The sequence below is a fragment of the Mastacembelus armatus genome, chromosome 9, assembly GCF_900324485.2.
Source record: "Mastacembelus armatus chromosome 9, fMasArm1.2, whole genome shotgun sequence".
Classification (NCBI taxonomy): domain Eukaryota; kingdom Metazoa; phylum Chordata; class Actinopteri; order Synbranchiformes; family Mastacembelidae; genus Mastacembelus; species Mastacembelus armatus.
The window spans coordinates 11,596,706-11,622,835 of NC_046641.1; the positions used below are offsets into that span (position 1 = coordinate 11,596,706).

At 40.9% G+C, this 26,130-nt stretch overlaps 1 protein-coding gene across 1 annotated transcript; it reads right to left on the reverse strand.

The window, feature by feature from the left end:
* Positions 1–632: 632 nt before the first annotated feature.
* Positions 633–22,097, reverse strand: LOC113138556 (serine-rich adhesin for platelets-like). The gene is made up of 11 exons (XM_026321095.2): positions 20,682–22,097; positions 17,238–18,689; positions 15,164–16,658; positions 6,811–15,028; positions 6,601–6,714; positions 6,329–6,442; positions 4,726–4,884; positions 4,368–4,450; positions 2,552–2,696; positions 2,250–2,432; positions 633–2,140 (listed from the first exon to the last, which is right to left on the reverse strand). Exons 1-11 carry the CDS (start codon positions 21,488–21,490, stop codon positions 1,983–1,985), a joined length of 12,930 nt encoding a protein of 4,309 aa, XP_026176880.2. The 5' UTR covers positions 21,491–22,097; the 3' UTR covers positions 633–1,982.
* Positions 22,098–26,130: the final 4,033 nt, after the last annotated feature.

Below are 26,130 nucleotides of genomic sequence, written 5' to 3' on the forward strand. Positions count from 1 at the left end.
ACATGTACGACATTCAGATAGCAGCGCTCCCAATAGTTTACCCCACATGTTGTTAAACACACAAGATCTTATATCCATATATTGACTTTATTTCTTTGGTGATTTAAAGCAGGATAAACAGTTTGATCTCTTTCAAAAATAAAAGACAAAAATCACAAATATCCCAGACATTCACATTATAAAGTAAAAACAAACATAAATATAAAATATAATATCATTTATAAATATAAAATGATATTATGTGCATATTGAAGAAAACACACACACACACACAGACACTCAGAAATTCACAGGCAGACAAAACAAAACCATCCACACATTACAAATATTTTGTTAATATTACAGAACAACATTATTGCAGCCAATGGGGCCCTCCATATTGTTCGTCCACTCATGGCATTAAAGATGTAAAAAGATACATAAATCTATTGTACTGCTAAGTAATTTTTCATCTTCATTGGATCTCATTTAGACAGTATGTGATTGTGGCTGGTATCTTGTTGAACATACAATAAAATATTTAATGAGCACTGCTGGGCCATGGTGACAGCATCATAGTTTACCTGTCAGTATAAAACAGGTAAGCATATCAAGAGCAGCTTGAAAATAAATTACACGCATCTCTGCCTAAACAGCCATTACGTTCAAGTCTTTTTGAGTGTTTCACAAAATACATTCTCTCAATGGCTGATTTCAGTATGACCACAATAACAGAAAAGTTACTGTAAATGTGCAGAAGAAATAGATAAAACAAAGAAAAAAGAAAAAGAAAAAAAAACTATCACAAGTCACAGCACAACAGAAACACATGAGACCAAGACACTCTGATGCGTGATTATGAACAGCAATATAATTATTGTAAACACGCTGTAGCATCTAATTGTATGTTAGGCACTGAACACGCATGAGCAGAAAATACAGGCTACTTGAGCCACACTTCTGTCAATTCAAATTAGATCATAGCGATTTCCATCAGGGGATAAAGTTTTTGTCGATAACTATTTAGAGAGCAATTTCTCAGGAAGTACTGTACAAAAAAAAAAAAAATATCAGTAAGTTTAAAAAAATACTCTATAAAAAAACGTTCCATAAACTTCAATCCTGACAAGAAATCAAGGATGTGCAGTGAAGGTTGTATTTTGGTGCTTTGAAAGCTGCCACCACAGAGAAGGTCTCCAGCAGTTCATTGAGCAATTTTGGTAAAATATTTCCCCAGACTTAGGTGCTTTATTCATCTGGACGTTGCATAACTACTAGTAAAGCTATCAGACTATGCTTCAGAAAATGATGTGTGCCTCTGCTGATTAGATGTGAAGACTGAAGGGTTTATAGTTCTATGTATATGATATATATGTAAATAATGTGTGATTTATTGATCAGCCATTGACAGTGACACCTCCATTTTGTTCTGAGAGGCCATACTTGGATCTCTTAACAAAGCATAAACACAGCTAACACAGGACTATATATCTGCATATGCATGAATGCTCTTTAAAATGAATTCCAGCTTAAAACAACACGACAATGTAACTTTTACAGAACCTAAGCGCTATAATGTCACAACAGCTTTTTTCTATAAATGAGGAGCAGTTATGTGGATTTTAGTACAATCAATGTACAGTCATGAATGTATTATATTTGATAAGCTAAGGACAAAGAAATAAAAAAAAAACTTCTGCAGTTTAAAAAAGAATGATGAGTACTTTCTGCCTTTCCAGTAGCCAGCTGAAAGTATTTTATCCATATTGGCAGTATTACACAACAGCCCCCTTGTTAAGAAAAGTCATGTATCAACATCTCTTTGAAAGGCACTTCATAAAACTCCATCGTCATCCAAAATGAAAGAAAGCTGCAGGTTATCCTCTTGACCATTTGATGAGTTTTCTCTTGTGCTTTTTGTTTTGAGAAACATTTTTCTCTTTCCACACAAGTGTCAGCCATGTGTTCTCATTCTGGGGAAAATCAGCCATATTATATGGCGGTCACTCTCTCTTCCTCTTCTCTCCAGTCCTGTCTCTCCTTTCCCGGTAGTGCTTGTAGTGAGATCGGAGAGCCTCATCTGGCCATTGTTTAAAGTTGTTGATGCTGTAGAGGCTATTGTGTTGATGTCTTCTAATATATGTCATCTGATAGTTTGATGCTGTTGCAAAAGATAATGTATTAGCTCCAAAACAGTGATAAACTGCCAAAATCATATAGAGAAGGAGGCAGCCAAAACAATCTCTTGAAAGCAACAATTGAGTACTTACGATTCGTACAGGTGATTTTAGGGATATCCCATCGTCCATCGCCACGACAACGAATAGTTGGCACATGCCTCTGAATATAGCCCGTCGTACACTGGTACCTCACCAGTGAGTTTATCTCATACCTGTCACGCGCCTTGCCAAAGGTATGTGCATGCTGTACCAGCGGGGGTTGACTGCATGCCACTGAGAAACAGAAGTGACAACAAGATGAAACTGCAAGTTCACAGTAAGAGTTGTGTTTTCTCCTCTACAAATCCATGCATTAAGTAACGCAAGAGATGATTTGTACTAATTGTTTTTACCTGTGCCCTTCTTGCAGGTGAAAGTGAGGTGGTAGTTGCAAGGAACGTCGTTCCACTGGCCGTCCTCATGCCATATCATCACTACACAATCCTCACCAGAAGAGAAGAAGCTGTCAGGCTGGTTGGGCCTCCAGTTTTCATATTGCTGAAATAAGAGCAGAGCACAAAGAGCAAAACATTATAATGGTACCTATGTATGTTTAGTGTCCCTGATAAATTACCAAATCAGATCACCACATGCAGTTTTACTACCACCTATTTCTGCGAAGCAGGGTCTCAATATGGTGATTTTAATTTATGGCCACAAGAGGGAGCACCTGTATCTTTAATTAAACACCACATCTTACAGATACATCACAGCACAGTTACCTTACAGGTCTAAAAGACCCCTGCAGATTCTGGATACAGCATATAAAATGGGCTTATAAACTATGTTCAAGTTCCAATGGTTTCCACAGGTTTGCAAATCACAATACAATCTAATACGCTATTACATATACTGTGTGTTTAGGGCTATAGAGCTTTGTGATAATGGACAACCATAAGGGTTATGTCATGTAACACATGTAATTCACACCCTCTGCTTGCCTAGCATAACATGTGTAATTCTGTAGGCACAAAATGTTGCATATATACACAGTACATGTTTATACAGTATATACACAGCTGTGGTGCTGTGGGGCATTCAACCTGGAGCTGATGCTACCTGCAGTCTTTCAGCACACTCTACATTCAAACAGTTTCTTCAAAGCCGCAGCCCTCCCCCCTCCAGTCATGCCCTGAGGCTATGCTACTCTGTCATTATGGTTACCAAACACACATGCTGACTTCCTGCTCTGCTCACTTCAAGTGAACAAATGGGTGACCCATCAGCTGCACAGCAGGCTTGCATCCTCCACAAAATAAACAATCTAATCAATTTGATTCCCCCACCACACACACACACACACACACAAACATCCAAGCACATTTCCACTTTGGTGTTTCAGAGCCCTTCTGTTGATAGTTTTTCAAATTTCTAATTTATATATATGTTTATATATTTCATATTTCTTTAAAAGGGGACCACCCACCCAGGCTCCCTGGGCTGTTTCTACCCATTGTTTTTTCTTTCTGCAGCTGACCACAGGTGCTGTCCATCTGTGTGTTTGCGTGTCTGAGGGCCCTACCCCCAGATGGCTGCCTGCTGGGCTTCCTGATGTCTGTGGGGGTTGAAAAGGGACCATACCTGTCTACGCCTGCCAAACTCCCCTCTACACAGTGTCACTCACACCCTCATCACCCCTCATTCTCTCGGCCGGGTATGGGTCTCAATAGGCAGTCTGTGCTTATCTTTAACCCCCGAGCCATTGCTATGCTTCCTCTATCTCTGGCACGGGAGGATTATCTTTGAAGTGAGAACATCAGTCTGTATGACATGGATGCACATAGTAATTTAGCCCTTTCCTGGTAGTGACAGGGAGGATCTTCAGCAGCTACAACCACTGTAGCAAACATGCAAAATTGGATGCTGATTCATAAACATGGGATTAATCAACAGTTTTATGTCCATCCCCTCTACTTTTACATTGACTGTAATGTTCTTGCGTCATTAGCTGGTGACATGCAGCATATCCAACTTCTGATTGCTTACCAGATCAGTCCTCCAAAAGAGTGACAAGAAAGACTATGTCATGAGAAAATAACCACAGCCACTGAAAAGAACGCCTCGTCCGTAGATGGCTGTATCTTTCATCAGCCTCACTTCCAAATATTTACATGGTGTCTGTGCCATGTTTGTTGAGACAGAAATATGTGAGAAAGCAGCCTATCTTACCATAGGACTGCCATCGGTCCAACGGAAGTCGCTGTCAAACATCTTATCATTCAGGCCGATCCACTGGTAATCCTGTCCAAGACCTGCCATACAGGGCAGAGTGAAACACAGCAGATTAGGTTTTTCTGTTGCCACATGTCCTTTTTAGGGCTGCTCCCTTACAAAAAGTGCAGCAGAAAGAGAGAGAGATAGCAATGGAATTTTTGATGCCTGAATCATGTTCTTGCATTTACTTCCAATTATATTCATGTAGCTTTAAAGAATAATTTAAACTATTTTATTCGTATCCCACAGGTTTGATAATGTACACTTTACTGTAGTCATGAGCAATTATCTGCTAATGTAACCTTTGACTTACGGTTGACAAACTGCTGTTCCTCGTGAGAAAGCAGGCTGGTAAGGTGAGCCCCCTGTATGCGACACTCTCTCTCTGCTGTGTCCCAGTTTCGTCTGTGAGGGAAGTACTTGTAGCAGTGGCCCTGGAACTTATGCCAGCCATAGTCGCATGTTTCTGTGTCTGATGGATGAGAAAGCAAGAGGGAGTGAGGCACACAGGAAAAACAGATCTGCAACAGATCACCAGACATGAAAATTTGAAAGGCCAAGTATTCAGCTGTTGCTTCCACCCATGGATCTATTCATTTCACATTCATAGCACAATCTGATCTTTTGCCTCTATACTACACTAAATACCTGAGTATACCTCCACTTCAAGCCTGCTGCTACTGCTGACTACTGTTTCTAACTAAGAAGAAAAAGGAACAACATAAAGGATTAGTTCCTGCAGCCCCTAACACCAGCCCTATAAGGGCAAAACACAAAGGGATTGAATTAGGAGAGCCAATTCCATACTTCAGTGTGTGATTATTGCAGTATGCAAAAGCACATTTTTCTGATTATTTCAGGTACATACAAAACCAAATTAGTAAATTCAAAATTCCTGCCAAAGTGGGTAAAGTAATGCAGTATGAGGCACGCCATCATGAACAGGTTGATTTTATGTCAAAAACTAAAACTTTCCAGGTTATTAGTTTTAACACGAGTTTCTGCATCATTTCACCAAAGATTAGAAATTTTCCAGGTCACACTTGATACACTTGATGCACACTTGGTCTGTGTGTCCAAAGTATAACAACTCAGTTTAATGTCTGTTTATTCCTCATTCCCCTCCTCAATCCAGCCATAGACTATTAGACAAAGACAGATGATTATTCTGGGGTGTTCCTCTTCAAATTACATTTTCTCCTGTTCCTTTGGCAAAACTTTCTATAACAGCAGCTGCATCTGAGTACACAGTCTGAGTGTGAATCACCGCTGAGTGAATCACAGTTAGATGGGGGTTTTAGCGTGCAGTAGTGCAATGGTAAAAAAAAAAAATCAGCAAAACCCATTGATGCTCTGGGTTCAACACACTTGGAAGGAATGTAGGACACAACTGGGAAACCCAAATAAAATACTGGGGATATATGTAGAAACTTCAGTCTGTTCCAAAAATACAGCCAGCTTGCTTACCTAGTAATTACTCAGGACCTTGGGTATAATGTCTAGTCTAATTATCTTGTCCTAGAAAGAAAGATCAAGAAATGACCTAAGGTCTAGCATAAAGTGCCTGTAGTGAAGTGTGTACTTCATCTTACCTGGCACTAAGAGTTAGATTTCTGAAATGGGGTAAGTGGAAAATGTGGCAAATGTCTGTGTGAATTAAACTTGTCAAAACTACAGCTTGAAGGAGCTTAAAGTAACATTAGCATTATGAGACAGACCTAGACAACACTGAAAAAACTACTGTAATACAATAACTGTGGTGAGATAAAGAGAGAAATATTCAATACTCATATATCAAGTGTTTAAATTTTGCTTTAATTGTTTGGATGGAGGGCTGGAGCCACTATCAACAGGAATGAAAGGAAAAACTTTAATTAATCTGACACAGAAGCCAGCAAATTAAAACACAAGCTTACCTTCCTCACAGTATAATCCAGAGTAGCTGGAGAGACACACACATGTGAAGGAAGCCAGCCCATCAACACATGTACCTCCATTGCGGCAAGGGTTTGACTGGCACTCATCAATATCTACATTAGAGACAGACGCCATCGATAACAGGAGATGGTTAAAAACAATTTCTAGTTCCAACAACTTTAAAAAAAAATTTTTTGGATAAATGTAATACTATTTGGTTTGAAGTCAATGAAGTAACATCATGAAATGTTCTTGATAAACAATATCCCACCTGTTTCACAGCGCCCCCCTTCGTATCCAGGAGCACAACTACAGGTATAGCTGCTGCCAATCTTGTAGCATGATCCTCCATTCAGACAGATGTCCTCAGTACACAAGTGGATTCCTGTTAGGAAATTATAAAAGCAAAACAAATTAGTATGGATTTATTTTGAAAATCTATTCCTGTACACCATTGAAAGTCATCTGAAAAAAAAGGTACCTGGAATTTCAACAGTCTCACCAATGACAGTGTGGCCCAAATCAAGTCCCATATCAGGCAGGATAGTTGTTCTCTCCCCTTTTATTGGTGGTTCAGTTTTGCTCACAACATCCTCTGTTCCAGAGGTGCTGTCAACACTAGCAGACTCCATCGTTGAAGTTTGAGTAACATCTTCCTTGAATACAGTTTGGATTTTACTCTCAGAACTTTCAGCCCCAGAGCTAAAGGTGGAAGGTGACTCAACCTCATCACTATCCAGCTTAACAGCACTTGCTGCGGTCATGGTCTCTCCTGAGGTACTGGTACTTTCTGAATCAATCCTAGATGATGATGACGCTGCACTGATGGGAGCTGATGCAGAAGGCACAGTAATAGCTGCTGCTACTGCAGGTGACTTGGTTGTTGTTTGAAAAACAGAAGATGGTGTAGTAACGGACACTGCTACTTCTCTTGGTGTTGTACTTTCATTGTATTGTGGAACTGATTCAATAATGGTAGGATCTGATGCTTCATAATCTGGAATTGGATAACTGATGTTATCACCATGTATGTGATCTAGAGAAGTTGACGCCTGGGCATGTTTAGGTGGAGATGGTGAGGGTACTGACACTGAAAGGTCTTCTGAAATGTGTTTTGTTGAGGTCTGTTCATAAGTAGATGATTCTGTTGGGGTGTTTATTATCTCAGATGACAACTTGCTGGTTATAATATCCAACTTAGCTGTACTGGATACTGATAAAACAGTTGGAGTGACTGCTGTAATTTTAGCCATTTCCATTGTACTGTGCAAAGGAGCAGATGTTTGTGTCACAGGTTCTGTCACTTGAGTGTGATCATCTGATCTATTCATCCCAGTAAAATCAGAATCAGATGTGACCGTTAGTTTCTTAGTGCTATAAAAACCATATGCAGCACTTGATACTGCTATTTCAGTCTCCCCTGTGCCTGGTTCAGGTTGTGTAACTGATAATGTAATCATCGGCGCTGAAGGACTTTGTGTAGCAGAAGTTTGTGCACTTGAGATGCTACTTGAAGACTCCTCCTCCATAACCTCTGAGTCAAAAGTTGTTTTCTCAGTGCTTAACAGTGAAGCGGCTGTAGATGTCTCTGGTTTTTCAGAAGTCGCTAAAATTGTCTCTGAGATTTTGTCATCATCTGTAGATTTATCATCAGATGCTTCACTGGCTGGTTTTACTGTGCCATGTTCAGTGGACACTAGTGCGTGTGTTGTGACAATGACAGATGGTTCACTGGTTTGTGTGGGAACAGACAAGCTTAAGGTTTCATCAGAAGTGGACTGTAAATATTCAGATGATGTTGAGGCTGATGAGAAATCAGTGGCTGAGGTTGCATGTGGAGTTACTGGTGTAGGAGTAAAAAAAGTGGCACCATCAGTCCCGGAACCTTCTGGTTCTTCAGTCAGCTCCAACGTTTGTGTCATTGTAACAGCTGTGATACCTCCAGCTTCCTCTGTCTGGATGGCTGGATAAAATAAAGATGAGGGACCTATGGAAGAATTATCTGCATCAATGATTCTATCATCTTTGGTGATAAACTCAGGAGTGGAGCTGCCTTTGGTCATACTGTCTGTAACTGTAGATATTAGCTCATCTTCATCTTTTTCATCCTCTGTAAATATGATGGTTGTGCTGGTTGATGGTTTAGATGCATGCAGGACCATAGTAGGTGTTTGTTTAGTTAAGTCAGTCTTAGCCTGGCTGATACTGTGTGTAATGATCATGACCTGTTGGTCTGTAACACTGTGATACATAATGGAAGGAACAGGGGTGGACATTGCTGTAAATCCATCTTGTTTATATTCAGTGATTGAGCTTACTGTGATGAAGTCAGCTGTATTATGGTCACCAACTAAGGCTCCAGCTGTATGTGGGGACAATGTTATAAAGGAGGATTGTGTTGTGTGCTCACGTACAGTAACATCATCCTTTCCAGAGGTTGCAATAGTGGACCCGATCACTGCAGAGGTTAGGGGGGTTTCTGTATCTGGAGTAATTTCACCGTCCTGCAAGGTAACCTGCATATCAGAGCTTGTTGGGTTTGAAACAAAGACTTCAGTTTCACCTGTTGCTTCTCCAAATGTAACTCTCTCCATCACTGATAGCGCTGAGGTTAATACCGCAGTGGATTGCTCACCAAATGTTTCTCCCTCTCTCTGAGGGAGGGCTGAACCTGGTGTTGATTTAACAGTTGCAGATGGAGACGTTATTACTGACTGGTCAGTTGTGACAGTATATGCTGACGTTATAGTTGGATTCTCAGTCATATACAAAGAAGCAGCTGTAAGGTCGGTAGATGTTTGTGTAGTAAAGTTGTCAGTGGACATGTCTCTTGTTGCGCGCCCCTCAGTGATAGCAACAGCACCAGATGACAAAGTGGTTTGCCCTGTAGCTGCGGCAGCAGTAGTCACAAGAGGACTTGTGAAAGGTACAAATGGAGTTGAAAACAAGTCACTACCTGAACTCTCCTCCTCAGCTGTAGAGTCATCTATGAAGACACCACTACCCTGCTCAGTAATGTAAACATCAGTTGTGGAAATGCTTGGAGACTGAGTTGATGACATAAACTCCTTGCTAAGAAGCGTACTAGAGAGAGACGAGGACGTGACACTTGAAATCTCAGCCTCATCTGTGTTAACAGTAAATTCATCCTGGGGTTTTGTGGTAGTCTTGATGTCCTCTGCACCTGATCCATCTATGATTGAGTCCAAATCATCATCATCAAGTGAGCTGCCAGAGGTCTCCATGTCAGTGTAAGTAGAGGTTTCTTTTGAAGGAAACATATCGACAGTGGAGATTGTCATGGGTGAAGAGGTATATTGACTGCTTCTTAGAGTTGTAACTTCATTGGCACTCTTTTCTTTAACAACTGTAGATGCAAGTGATGGATTAAATGTGGCAGGTGATAAGGTTGTTTGTTCCAAGAAGGGTTGTTCTCCCAGAGAGAGCAATTTTGATTCTGGTTCTTCAGTACTGTCAAGAATTGGCACTGACTTTGAAGAGTCAGCTGACTCAGTTTCAAAGGGAATGGATTTAACCGTTGACATTTGAGTACTAATATTTTCATATTCTGTGCCTGGAAGAGCAGAAGATGTAAGAGTTGTCAAATGTTCAGACACTGCTAAGGATTGAGAAACTAATGGTGTGATTGTGTGATAAGTTTTTAGAAAAACTGAGGGAATTTCTGTCTGGTGACTGGTAGAGCTGTTGTGTTCAACAGCTGGCACTGATGTTGGTTTCTCAGTCGTAACATCTGTCTTTGAAGCATCACTTGAATCAGGTCCAGAAGATGCTGTTACAGCTGAAATCTCAGATCTGGTGACTGAGGAGTCTGTGGATTCATGAGGGACTGATGTTGGTTTCTCTGTGCTAAATAATGAGGAAGCTGTAGGAGATAAAGTCTCTTTGCTAGATGTCTCAGTTGTCCCTTCACCAGAGCTATCTTCTTCTGTTGTTGGAAAAGTGAAACTTGTCTCTGATGTAACTGACTCATCCTCAGATTTACTTGTAGAAACAGTCTCTTGTGATTCAGGTGAGAGTGATGTTGATTTCTCAGTTGTAACATCTGTCCTTGACGTGTCACTTGTATCCGATTGAGGAGATGCTGTCACAGCAGGAGTCTCTGATCCAGGGACTGAGGACTCAGTGGATGATAAAATCAATAACTCTGTAGTAACATCCAAAGTGTGGTCTCCAGAGAACTCTGTGTCCGTGGAACTGAAAAGTGATGTAGTTTCAGGTTGCACAGTTGAGCCTACGATGGAGGGAATGGCTTCAACTATTGATGAGTGAGCACTAGTATCTTCTGGGTCAGGAAGAGCAGACGATGCAATAGTGGACAAACTTTCAGAAACTGTTCTTTGTGTCGATAAAGGTAGATCAGAAGTTGAAGAAGCTGATGGTTCCTTTGTGTGATCAGTCTTTGGAGAAACTGAAGGCTTTTCAGTCTGTTCACTCAGAGTACTTTGTGTTTCAGTAGCTAGCACTGATGTTGAGTTCTCTGTGCTAAATAATGAGGAAGCTGTAGAAGATAAAGTCTCTTTGCTAGATGCCTCAGTTGTCCCTTCACCAGAGCTATCGTCTTCTGTTGTTGGAAAAGTGAAACTTGTCTCTGATGTGACTGACTCATCCTCAGATTTACTTGTAGAAACAGTCTCTTGTGATTCAGGTGAGACTGATGTTGGTTTCTCAGTTGTAACATCTGTCCTTAAAGCATCACTTGTTTGTTGTATAGAAGATGCTGTTACAGCTGAAATCTCAGATCTGGTGACTGAGGATTCTGTGGATTCAAGAGTCATTGATGTTGGTTTCTCTGTGCTAAATAATGAGGATGCTGTAGGAGATAAAGTCTCTTTGCTAGATGTCTCAGTTGTCCCTTCACCAGAGCTATCTTCTTCTGTTGTTGGAAAAGTGAAACTTGTCTCTGATGTGACAGACTCATCCTCAGATTTACTTGTTGAAACAGTCTCTTGTGATTTGGGTGATACTGATGTTGGTTTCTCAGTTGTAACATCTGTCTTTAAAGCATCACTTGATTCAGGTCCAGAAGATGCTGTTACAGCTGAAATCTCAGATCTGGTGACTGAGGAGTCTGTGGATTCATGAGGGACTGATGTTGGTTTCTCTGTGCTAAATAATGAGGAAACTGTAGGAGATGAAGTCTCTTTGCTAGATGTCTCAGTTGTCCCTTCACCAGAGCTATCTTCTTCTGTTGTTGGAAAAGTGAAACTTGTCTCTGATGTGGCTGACTCATCCTCAGATTTCCTTGTGGAAACAGTCTCTTGTGAATCCGGTGAGATTGATATTGATTTCTCAGTTGTAACATCTGTCCTTGACGTGTCACTTGTATCAGATTGAGGAGATGCTGTCACAGCAGGAGTCTCTGATCCAGGGACTGAGGACTCAGTGGATGATAAAATCAATAACTCTGTAGTAACATCCAAAGTGTGGTCTCCAGAGAACTCTGTGTCCGTGGAACTGAAAAGTGATGTAGTTTCAGGTTGCACAGTTGAGCCTACGATGGAGGGAATGGCTTCAACTATTGATGAGTGAGCACTAGTATCTTCTGGGTCAGGAAGAGCAGACGATGCAATAGTGGACAAACTTTCAGAAACTGTTCTTTGTGTCGATAAAGGCAGATCAGAAGTTGAAGAAGCTGATGGTTCCTTTGTGTGATCAGTCTTTGGAGAAACTGAAGGCTTTTCAGTCTGTTCACTCAGAGTACTTTGTGTTTCAGTAGCTAGCACTGATGTTGAGTTCTCTGTGCTAAATAATGAGGAAGCTGTAGAAGATAAAGTCTCTTTGCTAGATGCCTCAGTTGTCCCTTCACCAGAGCTATCGTATTCTGTTGTTGGAAAAGTGAAACTTGTCTCTGATGTGACAGACTCATCCTCAGATTTCCTTGTGGAAACAGTCTCTTGTGATTCAGGTGAGACTGATGTTGGTTTCTCAGTTGTAACATCTGTCCTTAAAGCATCACTTGTTTGTTGTATAGAAGATGCTGTTACAGCTGAAATCTCAGATCTGGTGACTGAGGAGTCTGTGGATTCAAATGTCATTGATGTTGGTTTCTCTGTGCTAAATAATGAGGATGCTGTAGGAGATAAAGTCTCTTTGCTAGATGCCTCAGTTGTCCCTTCACCAGAGCTATCTTCTTCTGTTGTTGGAAAAGTGAAACTTGTCTCTGATGTGACAGACTCATCCTCAGATTTACTTGTTGAAACAGTCTCTTGTGATTTGGGTGAGACTGATGTTGGTTTCTCAGTTGTAACATCTGTCTTTAAAGCATCACTTGATTCAGGTCCAGAAGATGCTGTTACAGCTGAAATCTCAGATCTGGTGACTGAGGAGTCTGTGGATTCATGAGGGACTGATGTTGGTTTCTCTGTGCTAAATAATGAGGAAGCTGTAGGAGATGAAGTCTCTTTGCTAGATGTCTCAGTTGTCCCTTCACCAGAGCTATCTTCTTCTGTTGTTGGAAAAGTGAAACTTGTCTCTGATGTGGCTGACTCATCCTCAGATTTCCTTGTGGAAACAGTGTCTTGTGAATCGGGTGAGACTGATATTGATTTCTCCGTTGTATCATCTGTCCTTGACGTGTCACTTGCATCCGATTGAGGAGATGCTGTCACAGTAGGAGTCTCTGATCCAGGGACTGAGGACTCAGTGGATGATAAAATCAATAACTCTGTAGTAACATCCAAAGTGTGGTCTCCAGAGAACTCTGTGTCCGTGGAACTGAAAAGTGATGTAGTTTCAGGTTGCACAGTTGAGCCTACGATGGAGGGAATGGCTTCAACTATTGATGAGTGAGCACTAGTATCTTCTGGGTCAGGAAGAGCAGACGATGCAATAGTGGACAAACTTTCAGAAACTGTTCTTTGTGTCGATAAAGGCAGATCAGAAGTTGAAGAAGCTGATGGTTCCTTTGTGTTATCAGTCTTTGGAGAAACTGAAGGATTTTCAGTCTGTTCACTCAGAGTACTTTGTGTTTCAGTAGCTAGCACTGATGTTGAGTTCTCTGTGCTAAATAATGAGGAAGCTGTAGAAGATAAAGTCTCTTTGCTAGATGCCTCAGTTGTCCCTTCACCAGAGCTATCTTCTTCTGTTGTTGGAAAAGTGAAACTTGTCTCTGATGTGACAGACTCATCCTCAGATTTCCTTGTGGAAACAGTCTCTTGTGATTCAGGTGAGACTGATGTTGGTTTCTCAGTTGTAACATCTGTCCTTAAAGCATCACTTGTTTGTTGTATAGAAGATGCTGTTACAGCTGAAATCTCAGATCTGGTGACTGAGGAGTCTGTGGATTCAAGAGTCATTGATGTTGGTTTCTCTGTGCTAAATAATGAGGAAACTGTAGAAGATAAAGTCTCTTTGCTAGATGTCTCAGTTGTCCCTTCACCAGAGCTATCTTCTTCTGTTGTTGGAAAAGTGAAACTTGTCTCTGATGTGACAGACTCATCCTCAGATTTACTTGTTGAAACAGTCTCTTGTGATTTGGGTGAGACTGATGTTGGTTTCTCAGTTGTAACATCTGTCTTTAAAGCATCACTTGATTCAGGTCCAGAAGATGCTGTTACAGCTGAAATCTCAGATCTGGTGACTGAGGAGTCTGCGGATTCAAGAGTCATTGATGTTGGTTTCTCTGTGCTAAATAATGAGGAAGCTGTAGGAGATGAAGTCTCTTTGCTAGATGTCTCAGTTGTCCCTTCACCAGAGCTATCTTCTTCTGTTGTTGGAAAAGTGAAACTTGTCTCTGATGTGGCTGACTCATCCTCAGATTTACTTGTAGAAACAGTCTCTTGTGATTCGGGTGAGACTGATGTTGGTTTCTCAGTTGTAACATCTGTCTTTGAAGCATCACTTGATTCAGGTCCAGAAGATGCTGTTACAGCTGAAATCTCAGATCTGGTGACTGAGGAGTCTGTGGATTCATGAGGGACTGATGTTGGTTTCTCTGTGCTAAATAATGAGGAAGCTGTAGGAGATAAAGTCTCTTTGCTAGATGTCTCAGTTGTCCCTTCACCAGAGCTATCTTCTTCTGTTGTTGGAAAAGTGAAACTTGTCTCCGATGTGACTGACTCATCCTCAGATTTCCTTGTGGAAACAGTCTCTTGTGAATCGGGTGAGACTGATATTGATTTCTCAGTTGTAACATCTGTCCTTGACGTGTCACTTGTATCCGATTGAGGAGATGCTGTCACAGCAGGAGTCTCTGATCCAGGGACTGAGGACTCAGTGGATGATAAAATCAATAACTCTGTAGTAACATCCAAAGTGTGGTCTCCAGAGAACTCTGTGTCCGTGGAACTGAAAAGTGATGTAGTTTCAGGTTGCACAGTTGAGCCTACGATGGAGGGAATGGCTTCAACTATTGATGAGTGAGCACTAGTATCTTCTGGGTCAGGAAGAGCAGACGATGCAATAGTGGACAAACTTTTAGAAACTGTTCTTTGTGTCGATAAAGGCAGATCAGAAGTTGAAGAAGCTGATGGTTCCTTTTTGTGATCAGTCTTTGGAGAAACTGAAGGCTTTTCTGTCTGTTCACTCAGAGTACTTTCTGTTTCAGTAGCTAGCACTGATGTTGAGTTCTCTGTTCTAAATAATGAGGAAGCTGTAGAAGATAAAGTCTCTTTGCTAGATGTCTCAGTTGTCCCTTCACCAGAGCTATCTTCTTCTGTTGTTGGAAAAGTGAAACTTGTCTCTGATGTGACAGACTCATCCTCAGATTTACTTGTAGAAACAGTCTCTTGTGATTCAGGTGAGACTGATGTTGGTTTCTCAGTTGTAACATCTGTCTTTAAAGCATCACTTGTTTGTTGTATAGAAGATGCTGTTACAGCTGAAATCTCAGATCTGGTGACTGAGGAGTCTGTGGATTCAAGAGTCATTGATGTTGGTTTCTCTGTGCTAAATAATGAGGATGCTGTAGGAGATAAAGTCTCTTTGCTAGAAGTCTCAGTTGTCCCTTCACCAGAGCTACCTTCTTCTGTTGTTGGAAAAGTGAAACTTGTCTCTGATGTGACTGACTCATCCTCAGATTTACTTGTTGAAACAGTCTCTTGTGATTTGGGTGAGACTGATGTTGGTTTCTCAGTTGTAACATCTGTCTTTAAAGCATCACTTGATTCAGGTCCAGAAGATGCTGTTACAGCTGAAATCTCAGATCTGGTGACTGAGGAGTCTGCGGATTCAAGAGTCATTGATGTTGGTTTCTCTGTGCTAAATAATGAGGAAGCTGTAGGAGATGAAGTCTCTTTGCTAGATGTCTCAGTTGTCCCTTCACCAGAGCTATCTTCCTCTGTTGTTGGAAAAGTGAAACTTGTCTCTGATGTGACAGATTCATCCTCAGATTTACTTGTAGAAACAGTCTCTTGTGATTTGGGTGAGACTGATGTTGGTTTCTCAGTTGTAACATCTGTCTTTAAAGTATCACTTGATTCAGGTCCAGAAGATGCTGTTACAGCTGAAATCTCAGATCTGGTGACTGAGGAGTCTGTGGATTCAAGAGTCATTGATGTTGGTTTCTCTGTGCTAAATAATGAGGATGCTGTAGAAGATGAAGTCTCTTTGCTAGATGTCTCAGTTGTCCCTTCACCAGAGCTATCTTCTTCTATTGTTGGAAAATTGAAACTTGTGTCTGATGTGGCTGATTCATCCTTAGATTTACTTGTAGAAACAGTCTCTTGTGATTCAGGTGAGACTGATGTTGGTTTCTCAGTTGTAACATCTGTCCTTAAAGCATCACTTGTTTGTTGTATAGAAGATGCTGTTACAGCTGAAATCTCAGATCTGGTGACTGAGGAGTCTGTGGATTCATGAGGGACTGATGTTGGTTTCTCTGTGCCAAATAATGAGGATGCTGTAGGAGATAAAGTCTCTTTGCTAGATGTCTCAGTTGTCCCTTCACCAGAGCTATCTTCTTCTGTTGTTGGAAAAGTGAAACTTGTCTCTGTGACTGACTCATCCTCAGATTTACTTGTGGAAACAGTTTCTTGAATTTCAGCTGAATCTGATGTTAGTTGCTCTGTGGTAACATCCGTCCTTGACGTGTCACTTGTATCAGATTGAGGAGATGCTGTCACAGCAGGAGTCTCTGATCCAGGGACTGAGGACTCAGTGGATGATAAAATCAATAACTCTGTAGTAACATCCAAAGTGTGGTCTCCAGAGAACTCTGTGTCCGTGGAACTGAAAAGTGATGTAGTTTCAGGTTGCACAGTTGAGCCTACGATGGAGGGAATGGCTTCAACTATTGATGAGTGAGCACTAGTATCTTCTCGGTCAGGAAGAGCAGACGATGCAATAATGGACAAACTTTCAGAAAATGTTCTTTGTGTTGATAAAGGCAGATCAGAAGTTGAAGAAGCTGATGGTTCCTTTGTGTGATCAGTCTTTGGAGAAACTGAAAGCTTTTCAATCTGTTCACTCAGAGTACTTTGTGTTTCAATAGCTAGCACTGATGTTTGTTTCTCTGTGCTAAATAATGAGGAAACTGTAGAAGATAAAGTCTCTTTGCTAGATGTCTCAGTTGTCCCTTCACCAGAGCTATCTTCTTCTGTTGTTGGAAAAGTGAAACTTGTCTCTGATGTGACTGACTCATCCTCAGATTTACTTGTTGAAACAGTCTCTTGTGATTTGGGTGAGACTGATGTTGGTTTCTCAGTTGTAACATCTGTCTTTAAAGCATCACTTGATTCAGGTCCAGAAGATGCTGTTACAGCTGAAATCTCAGATCTGGTGACTGAGGATTCTGTGGATTCAAGTGTCATTGATGTTGGTTTCTCTGTGCTAAATAATGAGGATGCTGTAGGAGATAAAGTCTCTTTGCTAGATGTCTCAGTTGTCCCTTCACCAGAGCTATCTTTTTCTGTTGTTGGAAAAGTGAAACTTGTCTCTGATGTGGCTGACTCATCCTCAGATTTCCTTGTGGAAACAGTCTCTTGAATTTCAGCTGAATCTGATGTTAGTTGCTCTGTGCTAACATCCGTCCGTGACGTGTCACTTGTATCAGATTGAAGAGATGTTGTCACAGCAGGAGTCTCTGATCCAGGGACTGAGGACTCAGTGGATGATAAAATCAATAACTCTGTAGTAACATCCAAAGTGTGGTCTCCAGAGAACTCTGTGTCCGTGGAACTGAAAAGTGATGTAGTTTCAGGTTGCACAGTTGAGCCTACGATGGAGGGAATGGCTTCAACTATTGATGAGTGAGCACTAGTATCTTCTGGGTCAGGAAGAGCAGACGATGCAATAGTGGACAAACTTTCAGAAACTGTTCTTTGTGTCGATAAAGGCAGATCAGAAGTTGAAGAGGCTGATGGTTCCTTTGCGTGATCAGTCTTTGGAGAAACTGAAGGCTTTTCTGTCTGTTCACTCAGAGTACTTTCTGTTTCAGTAGCTAGCACTGATGTTGAGTTCTCTGTGCTAAATAATGAGGAAGCTGTAGGAGATAAAGTCTCTTTGCTAGATTTTTCAGTTGTCCCTTCACCAGAGCTATCTTCTTCTGTTGTTGGAAAAGTGAAACTTGTCTCTGATGTGACTGACTCATCCTCAGATTTACTTGTAGAAACAGTCTCTTGTGATTCAGGTGAGACTGATGTTGGTTTCTCAGTTGTAACATCTGTCCTTAAAGCATCACTTGTTTGTTGTATAGAAGATGCTGTTACAGATGAAATCTCAGATCTAGTGACTGAGGAGTCTGTGGATTCAAGAGTCATTGATGTTGGTTTCTCTGTGCTAAATAATGAGGAAACTGTAGAAGATAAAGTCTCTTTGCTAGATGTCTCAGTTGTCCCTTCACCAGAGCTATCTTCTTCTGTTGTTGGAAAAGTGAAACTTCTCTCTGATGTGACTGACTCATCCTTAGATTTACTTGTAGAAACAGTCTCTTGTGATTCAGGTGAGACTGATGTTGGTTTCTCAGTTGTAACATCTGTCCTTAAAGCATCACTTGTTTGTTGTATAGAAGATGCTGTTACAGCTGAAATCTCAGATCTGGTGACTGAGGAGTCTGTGGATTCAAGAGTCATTGATGTTGGTTTCTCTGTGCTAAATAATGAGGAAACTGTAGAAGATAAAGTCTCTTTGCTAGATGTCTCAGTTGTCCCTTCACCAGAGCTATCGTCTTCTATTGTTGGAAAATTGAAACTTGTGTCTGATGTGGCTGATTCATCCTTAGATTTACTTGTAGAAACAGTCTCTTGTGATTCGGGTGAGACTGATGTTGGTTTCTCAGTTGTAAGATCTGTCTTTAAAGCATCACTTGATTCAGGTCCAGAAGATGCTGTTACAGCTGAAATCTCAGATCTGGTGACTGAGGAGTCTGTGGATTCAAGTGTCATTGATGTTTGTTTCTCTGTGCTAAATAATGAGGAAGCTGTAGGAGATAAAGTCTCTTTGCTAGATGTCTCAGTTGTCCCTTCACCTGAGCTATCTTCTTCTGTTGTTGGAAAAGTGAAACTTGTCTCTGATGTAACTGACTCATCCTCAGATTTACTTGTAGAAACAGTCTCTTGTGATTCAGGTGAGAGTGATGTTGGTTTCTCAGTTGTAACATCTGTCCTTAAAGCATCTCTTGTTTGTTGTATAGAAGATGCTGTTACAGCTGAAATCTCAGATCTGGTGACTGAGGAGTCTGTGGATTCATGAGGGACTGATGTTGGTTTCTCTGTGCTAAATAATGAGGAAACTGTAGAAGATAAAGTCTCTTTGCTAGATGTCTCAGTTGTCCCTTCACCAGAGCTATCTTCTTCTGTTGTTGGAAAAGTGAAACTTGTCTCTGATGTGACTGACTCATCCTCAGATTTACTTGTTGAAACAGTCTGTTGTGATTTGGGTGAGACTGATGTTTGTTTCTCAGTTGTAACATCTGTCCTTAAAGCATCACTTGTTTGTTGTATAGAAGATGCTGTTACAGCTGAAATCTCAGATCTGGTGACTGAGGAGTCTGTGGATTCAAGAGTCATTGATGTTGGTTTCTCTGTGCTAAATAATGAGGAAACTGTAGAAGATAAAGTCTCTTTGCTAGATGTCTCAGTTGTCCCTTCACCAGAGCTATCTTCTTCTGTTGTTGGAAAAGTGAAACTTGTCTCTGATGTGACTGACTCATCCTCAGATTTACTTGTTGAAACAGTCTCTTGTGATTTGGGTGAGAGTGATGTTGGTTTCTCAGTTGTAACATCTGTCTTTAAAGCATCACTTGATTCAGGTCCAGAAGATGCTGTTACAGCTGAAATCTCAGATCTGGTGACTGAGGAGTCTGTGGATTCAAGTGTCATTAATGTTTGTTTCTCTGTGCTAAATAATGAGGAAGCTGTAGAAGATGAAGTCTCTTTGCTAGATGTCTCAGTTGTCCCTTCACCAGAGCTATCGTCTTCTGTTGTTGGAAAATGGAATCTTGTGTCTGATGTGACTGACTCATCCTCAGATTTACTTGTAGAAACAGTCTCTTGTGATTCGCGTGAGACTGATGTTGGTTTCTCAGTTGTAACATCTGTCTTTAAAGCATCACTTGATTCAGGTTCAGAAGATGCTGTTACAGATGAAATCTCAGATCTGGTGACTGAGGAGTCTGTGGGGTCAAGTGTCATTGATGTTGGTTTCTCTGTGCTAAATAATGAGGAAGCTGTAGGAGATAAAGTCTCTTTGCTAGATGTCTCAGTTGTCCCTTCACCAGAGCTATCTTCTTCTGTTGTTGGAAAATGGAAACTTGTGTCTGATGTGGCTGACTCATCCTCAGATTTACTTGTAGAAACAGTCTCTTGTGATTCGGGTGAGACTGATGTTGGTTTCTCAGTTGTAACATCTGTCCTTAAAGCATCACTTGTTTGTTGTATAGAAGATGCTGTTACAGATGAAATCTCAGATCTGGTGACTGAGGAGTCTGTGGATTCAAGAGTCATTGATGTTGGTTTCTCTGTGCTAAATAATGAGGAAACTGTAGAAGATAAAGTCTCTTTGCTAGATGTCTCAGTTGTCCCTTCACCAGAGCTATCTTCTTCTGTTGTTGGAAAAGTGAAACTTGTCTCTGATGTGACTGACTCATCCTCAGATTTACTTGTTGAAACAGTCTCTTGTGATTTGGGTGAGACTGATGTTTGTTTCTCAGTTGTAACATCTGTCCTTAAAGCATCACTTGTTTGTTGTATAGAAGATGCTGTTACAGATGAAATCTCAGATCTGGTGACTGAGGAGTCTGTGGATTCAAGAGTCATTGATGTTGGTTTCTCTGTGCTAAATAATGAGGAAACTGTAGAAGATAAAGTCTCTTTGCTAGATGTCTCAGTTGTCCCTTCACCAGAGCTATCTTTTTCTGTTGTTGGAAAAGTGAAACTTGTCTCTGATGTGGCTGACTCATCCTCAGATTTCCTTGTGGAAACAGTCTCTTGAATTTCAGCTGAATCTGATGTTAGTTGCTCTGTGCTAACATCCGTCCGTGACGTGTCACTTGTATCAGATTGAAGAGATGTTGTCACAGCAGGAGTCTCTGATCCAGGGACTGAGGACTCAGTGGATGATAAAATCAATAACTCTGTAGTAACATCCAAAGTGTGGTCTCCAGAGAACTCTGTGTCCGTGGAACTGAAAAGTGATGTAGTTTCAGGTTGCACAGTTGAGCCTACGATGGAGGGAATGGCTTCAACTATTGATGAGTGAGCACTAGTATCTTCTGGGTCAGGAAGAGCAGACGATGCAATAGTGGACAAACTTTCAGAAACTGTTCTTTGTGTCGATAAAGGCAGATCAGAAGTTGAAGAGGCTGATGGTTCCTTTGCGTGATCAGTCTTTGGAGAAACTGAAGGCTTTTCTGTCTGTTCACTCAGAGTACTTTCTGTTTCAGTAGCTAGCACTGATGTTGAGTTCTCTGTGCTAAATAATGAGGAAGCTGTAGGAGATAAAGTCTCTTTGCTAGATTTTTCAGTTGTCCCTTCACCAGAGCTATCTTCTTCTGTTGTTGGAAAAGTGAAACTTGTCTCTGATGTGACAGACTCATCCTCAGATTTACTTGTAGAAACAGTCTCTTGTGATTCAGGTGAGACTGATGTTGGTTTCTCAGTTGTAACATCTGTCCTTAAAGCATCACTTGTTTGTTGTATAGAAGATGCTGTTACAGATGAAATCTCAGATCTAGTGACTGAGGAGTCTGTGGATTCAAGAGTCATTGATGTTGGTTTCTCTGTGCTAAATAATGAGGAAACTGTAGAAGATAAAGTCTCTTTGCTAGATGTCTCAGTTGTCCCTTCACCAGAGCTATCTTCTTCTGTTGTTGGAAAAGTGAAACTTCTCTCTGATGTGACTGACTCATCCTTAGATTTACTTGTAGAAACAGTCTCTTGTGATTCAGGTGAGACTGATGTTGGTTTCTCAGTTGTAACATCTGTCCTTAAAGCATCACTTGTTTGTTGTATAGAAGATGCTGTTACAGCTGAAATCTCAGATCTGGTGACTGAGGAGTCTGTGGATTCAAGAGTCATTGATGTTGGTTTCTCTGTGCTAAATAATGAGGAAACTGTAGAAGATAAAGTCTCTTTGCTAGATGTCTCAGTTGTCCCTTCACCAGAGCTATCTTCTTCTGTTGGTGGAAAAGTGAAACTTGTCTCTGATGTGACTGACTCATCCTCAGATTTACTTGTTGAAACAGTCTCTTGTGATTTGGGTGAGACTGATGTTGGTTTCTCAGTTGTAACATCTGTCTTTAAAGCATCACTTGATTCAGGTCCAGAAGATGCTGTTACAGCTGAAATCTCAGATCTGGTGACTGAGGAGTCTGTGGATTCAAGTGTCATTAATGTTTGTTTCTCTGTGCTAAATAATGAGGATGCTGTAGAAGATGAAGTCTCTTTGCTAGATGTCTCAGTTGTCCCTTCACCAGAGCTATCGTCTTCTATTGTTGGAAAATTGAAACTTGTGTCTGATGTGGCTGATTCATCCTTAGATTTACTTGTAGAAACAGTCTCTTGTGATTCGGGTGAGACTGATGTTGGTTTCTCAGTTGTAAGATCTGTCTTTAAAGCATCACTTGATTCAGGTCCAGAAGATGCTGTTACAGCTGAAATCTCAGATCTGGTGACTGAGGAGTCTGTGGATTCAAGTGTCATTGATGTTTGTTTCTCTGTGCTAAATAATGAGGAAGCTGTAGGAGATAAAGTCTCTTTGCTAGATGTCTCAGTTGTCCCTTCACCTGAGCTATCTTCTTCTGTTGTTGGAAAAGTGAAACTTGTCTCTGATGTAACTGACTCATCCTCAGATTTACTTGTAGAAACAGTCTCTTGTGATTCAGGTGAGAGTGATGTTGGTTTCTCAGTTGTAACATCTGTCCTTAAAGCATCTCTTGTTTGTTGTATAGAAGATGCTGTTACAGCTGAAATCTCAGATCTGGTGACTGAGGAGTCTGTGGATTCATGAGGGACTGATGTTGGTTTCTCTGTGCTAAATAATGAGGAAACTGTAGAAGATAAAGTCTCTTTGCTAGATGTCTCAGTTGTCCCTTCACCAGAGCTATCGTCTTCTGTTGTTGGAAAAGTGAAACTTGTCTCTGATGTGACTGACTCATCCTCAGATTTACTTGTTGAAACAGTCTCTTGTGATTTGGGTGAGACTGATGTTTGTTTCTCAGTTGTAACATCTGTCCTTAAAGCATCACTTGTTTGTTGTATAGAAGATGCTGTTACAGCTGAAATCTCAGATCTGGTGACTGAGGAGTCTGTGGATTCAAGTGTCATTGATGTTGGTTTCTCTGTGCTAAATAATGAGGAAACTGTAGAAGATAAAGTCTCTTTGCGAGATGTCTCAGTTGTCCCTTCACCAGAGCTATCTTCTTCTGTTGTTGGAAAAGTGAAACTTGTCTCTGATGTGACTGACTCATCCTCAGATTTACTTGTTGAAACAGTCTCTTGTGATTTGGGTGAGACTGATGTTGGTTTCTCAGTTGTAACATCTGTCTTTAAAGCATCACTTGATTCAGGTCCAGAAGATGCTGTTACAGCTGAAATCTCAGATCTGGTGACTGAGGAGTCTGTGGATTCAAGTGTCATTAATGTTTGTTTCTCTGTGCTAAATAATGAGGAAGCTGTAGAAGATGAAGTCTCTTTGCTAGATGTCTCAGTTGTCCCTTCACCAGAGCTATCGTCTTCTGTTGTTGGAAAATGGAATCTTGTGTCTGATGTGACTGACTCATCCTCAGATTTACTTGTAGAAACAGTCTCTTGTGATTCGCGTGAGACTGATGTTGGTTTCTCAGTTGTAACATCTGTCCTTAAAGCATCACTTGTTTGTTGTATAGAAGATGCTGTTACAGCTGAAATCTCAGATCTGGTGACTGAGGAGTCTGTGGATTCAAGTGTCATTAATGTTTGTTTCTCTGTGCTAAATAATGAGGAAGCTGTAGAAGATGAAGTCTCTTTGCTAGATGTCTCAGTTGTCCCTTCACCAGAGCTATCGTCTTCTGTTGTTGGAAAATGGAAACTTGTGTCTGATGTGACTGACTCATCCTCAGATTTACTTGTAGAAACAGTCTCTTGTGATTCGGGTGAGACTGATGTTGGTTTCTCAGTTGTAACATCTGTCCTTAAAGCATCACTTGTTTGTTGTATAGAAGATGCTGTTACAGATGAAATCTCAGATCTGGTGACTGAGGAGTCTGTGGATTCAAGAGTCATTGATGTTGGTTTCTCTGTGCTAAATAATGAGGAAACTGTAGAAGATAAAGTCTCTTTGCTAGATGTCTCAGTTGTCCCTTCACCAGAGCTATCTTCTTCTGTTGTTGGAAAAGTGAAACTTGTCTCTGATGTGACTGACTCATCCTCAGATTTCCTTGTAGAAACAGTCTCTTGTGATTCAGGTGAGACTGATGTTGGTTTCTCAGTTGTAACATCTGTCCTTAAAGAATCACTTGTTTGTTGTATAGAAGATGCTGTTACAGCTGAAATCTCAGATCTGGTGACTGAGGAGTCTGTGGATTCAAGTGTCATTAATGTTTGTTTCTCTGTGCTAAATAATGAGGATGCTGTAGAAGATGAAGTCTCTTTGCTAGATGTCTCAGTTGTCCCTTCACCAGAGCTATCGTCTTCTGTTGTTGGAAAATGGAATCTTGTGTCTGATGTGGCTGACTCATCCTCAGATTTACTTGTAGAAACAGTCTCTTGTGATTCGCGTGAGACTGATGTTGGTTTCTCAGTTGTAACATCTGTCTTTAAAGCATCACTTGATTCAGGTCCAGAAGATACTGTTACAGCTGAAATCTCAGATCTGGTGACTGAGGAGTCTGTGGATTCAAGTGTCATTGATGTTTGTTTCTCTGTGCTAAATAATGAGGAAGCTGTAGAAGATGAAGTCTCTTTGCTAGATGTCTCAGTTGTCCCTTCACCAGAGCTATCTTCTTCTGTTGTTGGAAAAGTGAAACTTGTCTCTGATGTGACTGACTCATCCTCAGATTTACTTGTAGAAACAGTCTCTTGTGATTCAGGTGAGACTGATGTTGGTTTCTCAGTTGTAACATCTGTCCTTAAAGCATCACTTGTTTGTTGTATAGAAGATGCTGTTACAGCTGAAATCTCAGATCTGGTGACTGAGGAGTCTGTGGATTCAGAGGTCATTGATGTTGGTTTCTCTGTGCTAAATAATGAGGAAACTGTAGAAGATAAAGTCTCTTTGCTAGATGTCTCAGTTGTCCCTTCACCAGAGCTATCTTCTTCTGTTGTTGGAAAAGTGAAACTTGTCTCTGATGTGACTGACTCATCCTCAGATTTACTTGTTGAAACAGTCTCTTGTGATTCAGGGTGAGACTGATGTTGGTTTCTCAGTTGTAACATCTGTCCTTAAAGCATCACTTGTTTGTTGTATAGAAGATGCTGTTACAGCTGAAATCTCAGATCTGGTGACTGAGGAGTCTGTGGATTCAAGTGTCATTAATGTTTGTTTCTCTGTGCTAAATAATGAGGAAGCTGTAGAAGATGAAGTCTCTTTGCTAGATGTCTCAGTTGTCCCTTCACCAGAGCTATCGTCTTCTGTTGTTGGAAAAGTGAAACTTGTCTCTGATGTGACTGACTCATCCTCAGATTTACTTGTTGAAACAGTCTGTTGTGATTCGCGTGAGACTGATGTTGGTTTCTCAGTTGTAACATCTGTCTTTAAAGCATCACTTGATTCAGGTCCAGAAGATACTGTTACAGCTGAAATCTCAGATCTGGTGACTGAGGAGTCTGTGGATTCAAGTGTCATTGATGTTTGTTTCTCTGTGCTAAATAATGAGGAAGCTGTAGAAGATGAAGTCTCTTTGCTAGATGTCTCAGTTGTCCCTTCACCAGAGCTATCGTCTTCTGTTGTTGGAAAATGGAAACTTGTGTCTGATGTGGCTGACTCATCCTCAGATTTACTTGTAGAAACAGTCTCTTGTGATTCGGGTGAGACTGATGTTGGTTTCTCAGTTGTAACATCTGTCTTTAAAGCATCACTTGATTCAGGTTCAGAAGATGCTGTTACAGATGAAATCTCAGATCTGGTGACTGAGGAGTCTGTGGGTTCAAGTGTCATTGATGTTGGTTTCTCTGTGCTAAATAATGAGGAAGCTGTAGGAGATAAAGTCTCTTTGCGAGATGTCTCAGTTGTCCCTTCACCAGAGCTATCTTCTTCTGTTGTTGGAAAAGTGAATCTTGTCTCTGATGTGACTGACTCATCCTCAGATTTACTTGTTGAAACAGTCTCTTGTGATTCAGGTGAGACTGATGTTGGTTTCTCAGTTGTAACATCTGTCCTTAAAGCATCACTTGTTTGTTGTATAGAAGATGCTGTTACAGCTGAAATC